This window comes from Aulonocara sp. 'chitande type north' Nkhata Bay, linkage group LG14 (assembly GCF_057382095.1).
Source record: "Aulonocara sp. 'chitande type north' Nkhata Bay isolate Kocher_YH1m ecotype deep benthic linkage group LG14, A_spYH_male_GT1.1, whole genome shotgun sequence".
NCBI lineage: Eukaryota > Metazoa > Chordata > Actinopteri > Cichliformes > Cichlidae > Aulonocara > Aulonocara sp. 'chitande type north' Nkhata Bay.
In genome coordinates, this window is record NC_141357.1 from 13,429,583 (window position 1) to 13,441,614 (window position 12,032).

Consider the following 12,032-nt stretch of genomic DNA (forward strand, 5'->3'; position numbering starts at 1 on the left):
GCCGTGAACCAAATAAATAACAACAAACACATCTGTGGACATTTCCTTTAACTAACCATCTATTTTTTTTGTAATGTGTGCTATGAACGCAGCGTTGCATGGTATTGATTTTTGTGATCCCTAAGTTGTGTGGGCTGGGGGTTTGGGGGTGGGAGGGCACTAAGGTATGGGTGGAGGTTTCAGCTGTCATTGAGAGCTATGGGATCATGTGGCTCTTAGTGTGTTTGTGTGTGTCAGTGTGCAAATTTGAGCAAGGCAACTACCAGACATCTCTCATCATCAGCCTGGGCAGGGTCAAGCATTAAGGCCATGCCTGCCTTCCTGATAGTAAACGGTGGGTTACCTGAGCTGAGTGTTAAGGTGTGTGTGTGTGTGTGTGTGTGTGTGTGTCAGCATCAGAGAGCAAGTGCACTCTCCCTGAGGCATTTTTCATGTCCACTGGAGCGTTTTCTCTCCCGTTGGCCAACGGCGGCTGTGGTCCGGCACTGGCGGGCAGGTGCCTGGACCATGCATGCACCCTATATCCAGGATGTCCTGGGTTGAGTGATAGGTGAGTGAGCTCAGTACCAGGGGACTCTCCCCCCACCCCACCCTAAACACTCACTCTCCAGTGAGGCTGATGGATGGCGGCGCGCTCCTGCTCGCCCCATGTTGTGACAAGCAGCAGATGTTCTCCAATAATGTTTATCGGCTGGGCCTTCATCTTCAGATGACACACACCTGTTTCCAGTCAAACACGCCCAGAGAGGCCATCCATCCACCGAGCTCTGGGTGGCCGCTGCACCACCGTATCAGCCTCTCCACAGCAGCACGCTGGGCGAGCAGCACCGTAAATGAGGGACTGGCATGGCAAAATATCTAATCTAAATGGCTACAAACAAGAGATGCTTACCACGCTGTTGTGCAGAGGCTTGGCTCTTCTAGGACTGATATTGCATTGATACAGTATGTTTCAGCGTCCTTGTTTTTTTGTTTTGGTTTTCTTTTGCATGATTTGAGATATGAAAAGCTTTTTGAGAGTGCCAGAATTTCAAAGGACACTTTTGTTCCATTGCAAGTAAATGAATAAAGCATGGCCTTTGTGCAGAAAGACTTTATGAGCGAACACAAAATGCCCCGCTGTTGCACGCATGCTGGCTTATCAGGGAGCGAGAAAAAGAGAGGGCTGGAGGAAACTGTCGATGAAATAGTCCGTAAAAGGTAAGATCGCATCACGGGTACTTTTTCGCTGTAATTAAGCATACGCCACTCTTTGCAAGAGAGATTCTATCACTTTGCTGCCATAGCTTCACGTCCCAGAGATAATTTCTGCCCCTCTGCGTTGAACCAGATCTCCCAGAAGGCCACAGTGTTTTGAACTCCAGCTGACAAAGCTGTCTGCTCAGATAAAAGAGTGAAGGGGAAATCATTTCAACACGTCCTGCACCATTTGTTTGGTTGCTGCCTGAAAAAATAAATCTTAAATGTCGGGGATGTAAAAAAGATTTGTATCAAGAAACTCTCCCACACTCTGGGGGCGCGTGGTGTAAAGAGCGTATCTTTGGTTTAGATATGTCGGCTTGTTTGACTACAAGCCTGAAGAAAGGATGACTCTTTTTTTTTTTTTTTTTTTTGTCTTTCAGCAGAGTTTATGTTATCACTTGCTCTAACTAGACACTCACTATATTTGAAGTTTATTTAATTAACTGGGAGAGTTTTTAAACCCAAATTTTGCAGGTAGGTGCACATTGCTACTTCCACCACTGGGGGGAGCTCAGCACAGAAAAGAACTTTGACAGAACTCTAATTCAAGTGAGTGCACATAAATGAATGGATCATGCTGTATGCTAATTAATGTCAGCATATATTGTCAATTTTGTGCTACAAACATTTTATGTTTAAGTGACTCCAGAAGTACCAAAACCAAAATATGCATGCCCAGTCCTTCAACAATGGAGCCGATAGCCTCTAATCTAATCCATGAGCAAGAGAGGAGATGATTTCAATAGCAGGCCTCAAGTGGTTCTGCCACCACGCCTATCCTGATTAGACTCGTCATATTAAAACCATGTGCACGGCTGGGCTGCTTTGTCTCGGTCTGTTCCTCGGGACTCTACTGAGTGTCCATCAATAACACTAATGGCCCGTAGCCTCCAGGGAGAAAAACGAACAGCGTAATGAAACCACAACCTTAAACTCTGCTGCTTTCCAAGAGAGAAGAAGAAGAACAAGTAGTGAGGAATTGGTTTGGTTGTCCTGTACACACATGGGACATAGACAGAGGACGCGCTACTGTAACTGTAAACACAACAGAAAGTTGATGAGGTGGTTTGCGGTGTCTCCCCACTCAAACACACACACAAGCACACACTCAGAAACACACTTTGGCCAGCTGTTAGCTTTAGTGTCCCTCCATACCAGCCCCTCATTCCTCCCTGAAGGATACACTCCCACACCCCTCCGTGTCTCCTTCTCTGCAATGTTTCCCTTGGTGTCTGAGTCAGCATGGGTGCCAAGTCAATCAATGTGAGAGCTGCCAGCTGTGATGGTCTCTCTCTCTCGCTCTCTCTCTCTGAGGGTGTGATGTATGTTCCAGCAAGCGGAGCAGGGCAACTGCACACCACACGGGGCTGACTGCATGGACGGGTGGAAAAGGAAAGGAAAAAAGGGTTGAGGGTGAGGAGCGAAAGAAGGAGGGGAAGATAGGAGGGGGTAAAAAGAGGACGGTGGCTGAACAGGAGCTGTAATGAGGCCTGATGGATTCTGAGGCTGTGCCAGATGCCCCATTAGCTGAGTGGCTCTGAGCCCCACGAAGCACTGCCCACAGAGTGCCCACCAGACTACACACACACTGTAGTGGCACAGCACCTTAAGGGCCTAAACCCTGCGAAACAGAAACACACACACTTCTCACATTTAACTAAAACTGATTGCAGTGACTAATGTACACTCTTCTGTCTCACTTCCTTAGCTGTTTAAACACACACTTACACACACATTCATCCAGGGCCTTGCCAGCCACACACGGATACACACTGAGCCCTTTATGAGAAGGTGTGGGTTAATGACGGCAGCGGCTCGTCCCAGTGTGTTGATTAAGTGTGAGTGGACACATGGGTGACACTGGCATGTTCCAATCAACACTGATCAAACCAGTGCACACGCCAGTGCCAAACACACCCTTGTGTCACTCCGCTGCCCACGAACAATGGAACTATACACTGTGCTGTCCATTCATAATATTTTGGTGCTCTTTCCAGAGCCAGTGCCTTTGGACTTTTGTCTAGGGGAACTTTTTATGTAGGTGATGTAATTACATGGGCAATTTGAATAGCAGCGGGGGCAACACCTCTGAGGTTCTGGTGGCTTAATGCTGCAGCAAAGTTAGTTGCCAGATGCAGTCAAGGTGTAACTGTTGTTTAGCAGTTTCCTCTATTGCACCTGCAGACGTGTGCATCATTGCCTTTCTGAACTCATGCAAATTGATTGGAATTATCTCTGAACTTGATGCATATATATTTTTAATTCACTTAGTAAGTCTCTTAGTAACTAATTAGTAAGCCTCTTAAGACATTGCTTTTTTTTATGCGATATCTGCCATTTCAGCAGCATATATAACACCAGGGTGATGTGAAGGGGGCACACAAAAGCTGTTTTAAGAAAGGATACCAGTGACTATGAACAATGTAAAAGAAATGTTTTGTAAGTGTAAGCAGACAGAATTCAAATCCTGCTCTGAAGTTCCCCGTGAGCTCCAGAGAGCTTTATAGTTTTATTCAGGTCATTATTTTGGCTTTGAGGCCAACAACTTGACTGCTTTGGTTGACTTTCACTAACCTTATGGTGGTGGTTTTGGCAGAAGTGAGTAAAAAGCTGTAAATATTCATATTTTCTGACTCAGTCAGTTTTTCAGTTTCCAAATGATTCAAAGTTTCTTTTTTTTAAATTGGATCAGCAGATACAAATGTGTTCTGGTTGCTGACAAACTTCCGTTGTCAGATAAGCTTGAATGAGTCCCCAATAGTGCAGATGGCACAACCCATACTCAAGACCAATATCATGTCACTTCATTATGTTCCTAGCTTGCAAGATCACTACCGCTGACCTCATCAAAGCTGGACGACCCATACTGACCTCATCAATGCAGCGTGACCCACTATGACCTCGTCAAAGTTGGGCACCCCACAGAGCCCAGAGGGCTGACGATGGGCCTTAGAAAAACAACCCATCCATTAGGGTGCCAAGAGCACTGTAAATGTAGAGTGTCAGCGCCAGCCATCTTCACTGTCATGCCCAATTCTCCAACCCCCCACTTGAGCTACTCGCTGGACAATGGGGCCACTAAACCTCCAACCCTCCCAGCCACAATGTCCGCCCACGTTGGCTGGCAGCAAGCAGTGACGGGGGCAGGGGGGTGCCGGATGGGGAGGCCTGCTGCAGGATGGGACTCTTATTGAGTGTTTGAGCGATGAGCCAGGTCATCACATCTACCCACCTCATCCATCATGCCCCACAAACGGACACAAATAGAGAGGACACATTCCTGCCTCCGCTCCCACTACCACATTCAAGCCCTCTCCAGCCTTTTCTCTGCATCTCCGTCACTTTGTGAGCCAAGGCCTCAAAAAAAAATAAAGAGGACCAGAGTTCAGACTCTCCCTCGCTCTTGGAGGCCATGGGAGCGCCAGAAGAAAGCGCCAGGTGGTGTTCTGACTCTTGTCTCTTAGTATAAATTTTGACGTGGGTCAAAATGATGGGCAGCCAGAAGGACTGTATGGAGCGAGGAGGCGCGAGGGAGATGGACGGACAAAGAGCGAGTAAAATTATTTTCTGGAGTAATAAAGAGAGAAACGAAAACATGTCAATCCACATTGTAGTCCTTTATTTCTTAGTTGTTCCTCCCACAGTATTGAATTGAAATGCATAACAGTTACATTGTAGAAAGCATTAAAACAAAGTACCTCAACTTGCTGATTACTTTTTAAAGTCGATTATAAACAAAAACAACGACAAAAAACAAATAAACAAACCAAAAAAAAAAAAAGAAAAATCTGGTCCCTCAAAACGGGAAAATAAATGAAATTAATCTGTTATTTATCATAAGTTTGGCACAAGGGATTAACATGAACCGAACATCACACAAGCTTGCAGACAACCGTAGAAAATGTCAGATACAGATCTTATCAGACCAATCATGCGCTTATGAAGAAATTATACCTGGCTTTTTTATTATTAATTCCTTATACTGTTTTTCTTTTTTTTCTTTTCTTTTCTTTTTTTTTTTTTTTTTTTTTTTACATTTGAATCAATAAATTGTCATAGAAAAAACCCCTAAGTAATATCTATTCATCAACTGATTTCATTAGTAGAATAAGGAGTGAATTGTATGTTTTAATACTATCCGGCCCTCAAATGTAATCTACAAACCCCATTGAACTGTGGGATTGGCCCGGCTGGGAATCTCCCCCTTGCCCGGGCTAAGAGCAGTGCTATTCAGTAAACAAACTACAGTTTGCCAAGAAATAAATACAATTCTCAAAATACAACAGCAAATAACAACAACAACACCAACAGAAACCAAAATGAAAAACAAAATCGTGATTGTCTAAAAATGAAAGACACACAAGCATGGAGTAGCTAACAACTAGCATTCGGGCTATTTAGTGGTATTGTTGGTGGACTAGGATGGATTCAAGGGCTTTGAAAAAGACTTATGTCCTCGACAGAACAACAGTTAACTTCAGCACTGGATACTTATTTCAGTAAATTAAACAAAACAAAGCAAAAAAATCGTCGTGTTTTCTTCTCTTCCACTAAACAGACAATCTATTTATATCCTTTCACAGACATCGCAGGTGGGCAGGATGGAGTGCAGTGGACAACAGTTGTCAGACACTTGTGTACAGTGCTATGATTGTGCAGACACACACAGCTATGAAAGATGCAGATGGGAGACTGGCCTGATTTTAGTTGAGCAATCGCTATCTTATGTTTGTACTTCAGTTCAGTTCAGTGATATTAAAGCACCGCCAGTGCTATCCTTACATGGAACGATTTTCATCTGAACCGAGGTTGCTCGCCCGACCTTTTAATGTTTTATCATCATGTATTCATGGGAAACACCTGTTGATCTCTCCGGGGGTTCAAAGGGAATTCTCGTTCTGGTTCTTATGCTTTACACACTGTGAAACATGCTAGGCTGAAACCAGCTGTCTTAGACGCCACCAGCGTTACTCTCGGTGTAAAATGTTCTTCTTGCTTTGTATGTGCCGGCCAGAAAATTCAGTCGAGTGACGACAAATCAGCATATCCACTTCCCACAACTTTCAGCTGCCTTTGCTGTGCAAAACATAGAAATTCAGAAGAATAAATACGGCTATTATTACTTTAGCATTATTATTTTCACCACATCCTGGTTGGTGTCAATGTAACAAATCAATTTTAGGGTCTCAGAGGGACATTTTTGCTCTCTATCTGCTGGAGGAATATTTTTTTTGGGGGGGGGCTTGGGTTGGGATGGATTTTGCATGGGCAGTTGCCGTGTTTTGGGGGTAAGGCGCCTCACTCAGCAGTCGGGTGGGCTGTGGTTCCTGCTCAGCAGTCACTCTGTGGACAATCAGGGATTCCTGCAAAATAGCCCCTGCAGTGGACTGCCAGTGCCATAGGCGGATCAGGGTCGGGTTGAGAGCTGAAAAGGTAGGTGCAAAGAGGTGTCATCATACATGGCTGAGGGATTGGATGGCACTGGATTCAGCGGCAGCCCGTGCCAGACTGTGCCACATGGTGGCTGGGGTGTGGGTAGCTGGGTGAAGAGTGTCCTTTTCAGCCAGGGACAGCATCATGGCATAAGCCTGAAGGAGTAAGGGGTGGATTACAATTTACTATGTTATTTACATAAAAAACATTAAGTACACTGCAGATAATCGTGTATATGGATTGCCTGTATCTAAGCGTACGCGCGCGCGCGTGTGTGTGTGTGTGTGTGTGTGTGTGTGTGTGTGCGCGCATCTTTATCTACCTGAGACTTTGATTTCCTAAAGAGCGGCTGTTTGACTGCCTCAGTCAGAGATGGGGAACCAAATGAGCCGTCCTCCTCATCCCCATCCCCATCTCCGTCACTCAGTTCGCTCTCGTCCAGCTTGCGCATTTCAGTAAAGCGATGGATGTGATCCAAGGCTGAGTAGCTGCTCTGCTCCTCCTCGTCTTTATACCTGAAAGTCATGGCAAACATCAGTTAAAAGCTGCCAGGATACTTTTGACTTCAAAGCATCGTATTTAAAGTGATGCATTTTGTTTTGGAGCTGCAACCTTGTGTCAAATTACCTCCTTGGAGAAGTTTTACAGCTGAGATTCAAGTCATTTGGCTCACTCAAGTCCATTTCGTCTTGTATGATGGGATCATCGAGGTCGCTTTGGAGCACCTTGCTTTCTGATTTTTCAGGGGTGTTGCTAGGCTCCTCCCCTTCTTCTTCATCCACACCTAACTCTTCCGCTTCCTCATCTTCCAGGTCATGTGACCTATGGCTGGCCATCAGTGGCTTTTCTTCTTCAAATGGACCGCCATTTAGCCTGCAGATCAGGAACATTAGTTCATGAGGCTTGTTCAACGCAGTAGACATTTAAGGTTGAAGAAATGAAACATCCACCCTGTTGGCTGAATTATGTTATTCATATACTCATTCTGTTTTTGAGAAAATATGCAGTGTGATTAAGGAATTCTTCCAGTGTTTGTAGATGAACTGATGTGAGGCAGAACAGGGCAGCTGGAATTGAGCAGAGCCGGAATCCCATTTGTCATCAAGGCTTTGAGGCCCCTTTGGGCACAGCAGCACTGGGTTGATCATTGCAGCACTTAAATGGAGTGCTCTGCCTCTCTCCTTGTTTATTTTCCCTACTATCTCGTATTCATCTAATAGGCAAAATATTTAGCTGACAGCCCCATTTGGTGGGAGAGTTATGAGAGCGCTGCCAACCAGCCCATTCCTCTATCCCTGTGGAGAGGGAAAAGGCCAGCTATCCAAACTGCCTGAGTCTTAATCTGTCCCTCTGTTTCAGTGCCACAGGAAACCGCCATTTGGTAAATCATCTGGAACCACATTAAGACTGATTCACTAATTACACTCTGGGACATCTTTCGTCAGCTCCCAAATATGCCATTTCTTGCACAAAGGATTCAGAGAAGGGGACTGAAAATTGAACGGGGGAGAAGGAGATTCATAGGAAACACAACACATCAAGCACAACACCACATAATTATAGAATGCTTATAAACAGCATAGCCGCACTGGATTTAAAAGGGATACGTTTGAGAGGGGGAGAGAGGTAATTACACCGTATTCGATTTTAGCACAAAAAGGATTTGCGTCGTTTTGTCTCAGATTTCAGGAACTGATAATGTTGTACCGTCAGCAGTGTTCTCGTCAGAGTGGAGAGTTCAGGTGGTATTCAGGGCTGCAAGGAAGAACTAGCTCCAAAAGAGGGAGTGAGAACTCTGTGATTAAGAAAACAGATTCGCTAATTACGCTTTCAAACGTGGTAATTTGCTGGGGATAAAGTATCTATCAGAAGCAGTCAGCAGTGCAGCACTTTAAAAGGAAACACAAGCCGACCCTTTGACCCCACCCCCTCTACCCTCTTCCTGTAGGCAGACATGTTGGTTCCAGATGTGGTCCTCTAACTGCTGCACTACCCCTCCTGCCTCCCGTCCCTCTGACACTCTACCGCTCGGCCCTGCTCTCACAGGCCTTCTGCTCAATCACGAGCTAGTCTGCGAGATCTCTATCGGGCCTCCAGTGATCAAACCAACATGGGGCGCGTGAAAACAAACTCAGGGACCAGAGTAGACCTCGCAACTGTTATCCGATCTGATCACAGCTACAAGAATTTGTTTGCATAAAGCCCAGATGAAGTTGCATGTATATTGATATCTTTTCCTACATGTGGTCAAGAGGCAATTGATTTAAAGAGCTTGCTCACTTTTCCAAATCTTAAATGTCATCGCAGATAAGAGTTCTTTACTCCAGACCCCCCAAAATGATGCGATTGTTATTAACAAAGCCTGGCTGGAAGGTATGAAATTGGATGTCTAAAAATGGTGGATAGTGGTCGACACATTATTGTATATATATTTTGTGTGTGTGTGTAAATCCCACACAGTTAATACATATTCAATCTAATGTAGATTTACCAGTATCCTTTCAAAAGATCACCCTTCATCTGTTTTTTCCCTATCTTTTAATTATTTATTTTTGAATCAGCTCGGGCCCTCCAGGCCAAGAAACAACCATCTCCTTGTAGAAGTAGAAATAGGAGGAAAGACGGGCACGTATCACCACATAAAGCTGCTCTCACCCTTCCTCTGAGGGGTCCGGTGATGTCTGGTTCTGGCTTGTGTTGCTGATAAAATTTCTTATTTCGTTGAAATAAGAGTCCTCTTTGTCATCCAGTATGGCGCTGCTGCTGTCCAGTTCAGACTGTGGGGACGACATTGCAGTTCCTATAGAAAGAAAATACATTCCAGTCATCATGTGTTTGAACTTGATGCCTCCAAACTGTTTTAAGGATGAAAGTATGCCGTAAAAGACATGTTTTGTTTGTCAGTCTGTCAGTGTGACATCTGTATCTGTATCTACATTACATCACTGAGGAAAATATGAATCGTGCTTTAGAAGGATGGGGGTTTGATCCCTGGCTGTATTCATGGGCAAGTTACTGAACCCCAAGTCGCACTTTGTATAGAAAAAGAAAGTGCTTGTATGAATGGATATGGATTCTTCACTCTATTTGTCATTTTTTGAGACCTTAAGACAGTTTAAAATAAATTTATGTGACATCTGAGTATACTTGGCCCCACTGAATGCTAGTAATGATACAAAAGCCGAAAGCTTAAGACGCTATGGTTTTATTATATAAACTGTGGAGAAAGAATTTTTCTACAAAGTATTATTAGTCCATAGTGTTTGTGTTTTGTGTTGAGTGGGGGGAATATATTATTTAATGCCGAAAAAAGGAAAGCTTGACAGATAATTGATTTGCATTTGATGGATTGCTCATTGTGTCTGATTAAGTGGCGACCTCCTCTTAGGCCCGCTGCCGTCGGCTCCTGGCCAGGTGTCACTGCTCGTTCTGCTGATTCAGAGTCAGAGTGATGCAACCTCTCAACCCATAAGCTGTGAGCTGTGCTGCTGATGAAAGCAGCTCATTCAAAAATATTTTGTGCTGTTGTTGCAGAGGTCGATGACAGATTTATATAATTTAATTTCTCAGCCTCTGAGATTCTCTCGATCAGGAGTATATTTTGTTTTATGCTATGCAGTGGAATGATTGATGAATCTAAGGAGTCAGCAAATGCTGCTCTCATTTTCTCTGATAATACGGAAAGAAAAAAAAAGAAAAAGTAGCTTGATTATTGTATCTTATTACAATATATATATATATATATATATATATATATATATATATATATATATATATATATATATATATATATATGTCCACGGTCTACAAAACTTGCTACACACCTGACAGATTGCCGTTCTCGTGCTTTTTGAGGTGGCGATCCAGGTTTGTCTGCTGACCGAAGCAGCGGTCGCACAGGTGGCACTTAAACGGCTTCTCCTTGTTGTGGATGTTGCGAATGTGACGCTGTAGGTTGGAGGAGATGCTGAAGGAGCGGTCACAGTACTTACACCTGCAGAAAGAAAGTAAATGCCTTTCGTTTAGCTCAGTAATTAAATGAAGAAAACATCAAAACGCACATGCCGCTGGTCATAAATACAACTGTACTGCATAATGAATCAGGAACCTGCGGTTTGTTATGTGGGGAAACATAATGGGATACATAATGTAGGACACCACACACACACACACACACACACACACACACACACACACACACACACACACACACACACACACACACACACACACATGCTCATACAGACAGTCCCAGCAGTCCCACAGTCCCAGACATGATGGAGGAGCTTGTTTAAGGTGAAACAGCTCTGCCTCTTATCTCCAGCCAGCGCAATAAAATTGCATTCTTCTCTCACAAAATAAGCACGCAACAGATTTGGTTTGAGCCCTGCAAAAATTAGGAGCTCCTGCCAAGTTTCTTCATGCAAAATTATACGAGAAGATTACATCTTTTCTTCTTGTGGAATTAGCTCGCTCGATTGGCTGTCCCTCAGGAACCCTCCCCCCCGGTTATCTCCACAAAAAATTACAATAAAAGGCGGTGATCTTTAATGGCATGCCAGCATGTAGAGTGCAGGCTATCAGGCTGGGGCAGTAGAGGCCTGCATCTGTCTTTCTCTCTCCCCTGTGGTCAGCAGGCCCCTTCCGAACTTTGGGCCAAAATTCCTCTACCTTAGTAACTACAAAGCCAAGCACCGAGGCATCCAAATGTAGTAAGTCTTCAGAATTAATTTTTGCATGGGTACTGGACCACTGTTGTATTGTAACTAGTACTTCAGATGCACCTGGAAAAATCTGCTGGGCTGATAGGAGCAGAAAGGGGAGCCTTTAAACAAAGCTTCCAAAATGGAAAAAAAATAATCACTAAGAGCTAAAATTACTATTTTTTTAACCACGATTTCTGGAATAAGATGGGAATAACTGTTTAGATGGGATGTAAGCCTCTATTTGGAGTAGCCAAAGTTGTTGTAGATCACTCTGTGACCACAGCTGCCGGGTGTGGACATCTGCCTGTGCTCCTCAACAACCCAAATCCCCCCAAACCTCCCCTTTCACCCAGGCGATGGACGCCATTTTTCATCAGGCAAATTGTTTAGCAGTAGTATAATTATTCCAGGCCTTTAATGGCATAAGAAAACACACATAAACTCTGTTCTAACTGTAGACAAGAAATCCCTGGGAAAACATCCACATGCTGTTAACAAACGAGTTGTGCTGTCTGTATGTGTGGCTCAGAGTACACTGTGTGAAAGTGTGTGCCCTGCTTTCACTCATATGTGTGAGGGGAGAAAAGCAGCTCTTTTTCATGGGGTGTTAATCGGCTATGGTGCAAATCGGATTTTTGACTGGACAATTAT

General features: G+C 44.2%; 1 protein-coding gene across 13 annotated transcripts in view; it reads right to left on the minus strand.

Annotated features, from left to right (window-relative positions):
* Window positions 1-4,840: 4,840 nt before the first annotated feature.
* The window catches only part of mecom (MDS1 and EVI1 complex locus), a 126,271-nt gene continuing 119,079 nt past the window's right edge, over window positions 4,841-12,032 (minus strand). For all 13 annotated transcript variants that reach the window (XM_086261079.1, XM_086261074.1, XM_086261072.1 and 10 more), the window contains 5 exons: window positions 10,500-10,669; window positions 9,331-9,475; window positions 7,303-7,548; window positions 6,998-7,190; window positions 4,841-6,830 (listed from right to left, as the gene is read on the minus strand). In XM_086261079.1, the coding sequence (XP_086117205.1) occupies window positions 6,696-6,830; window positions 6,998-7,190; window positions 7,303-7,548; window positions 9,331-9,475; window positions 10,500-10,669 (889 nt within the window). In that variant the 3' untranslated portion in view covers window positions 4,841-6,695. The remainder of the gene's footprint in view (window positions 6,831-6,997; window positions 7,191-7,302; window positions 7,549-9,330; window positions 9,476-10,499; window positions 10,670-12,032) is intronic.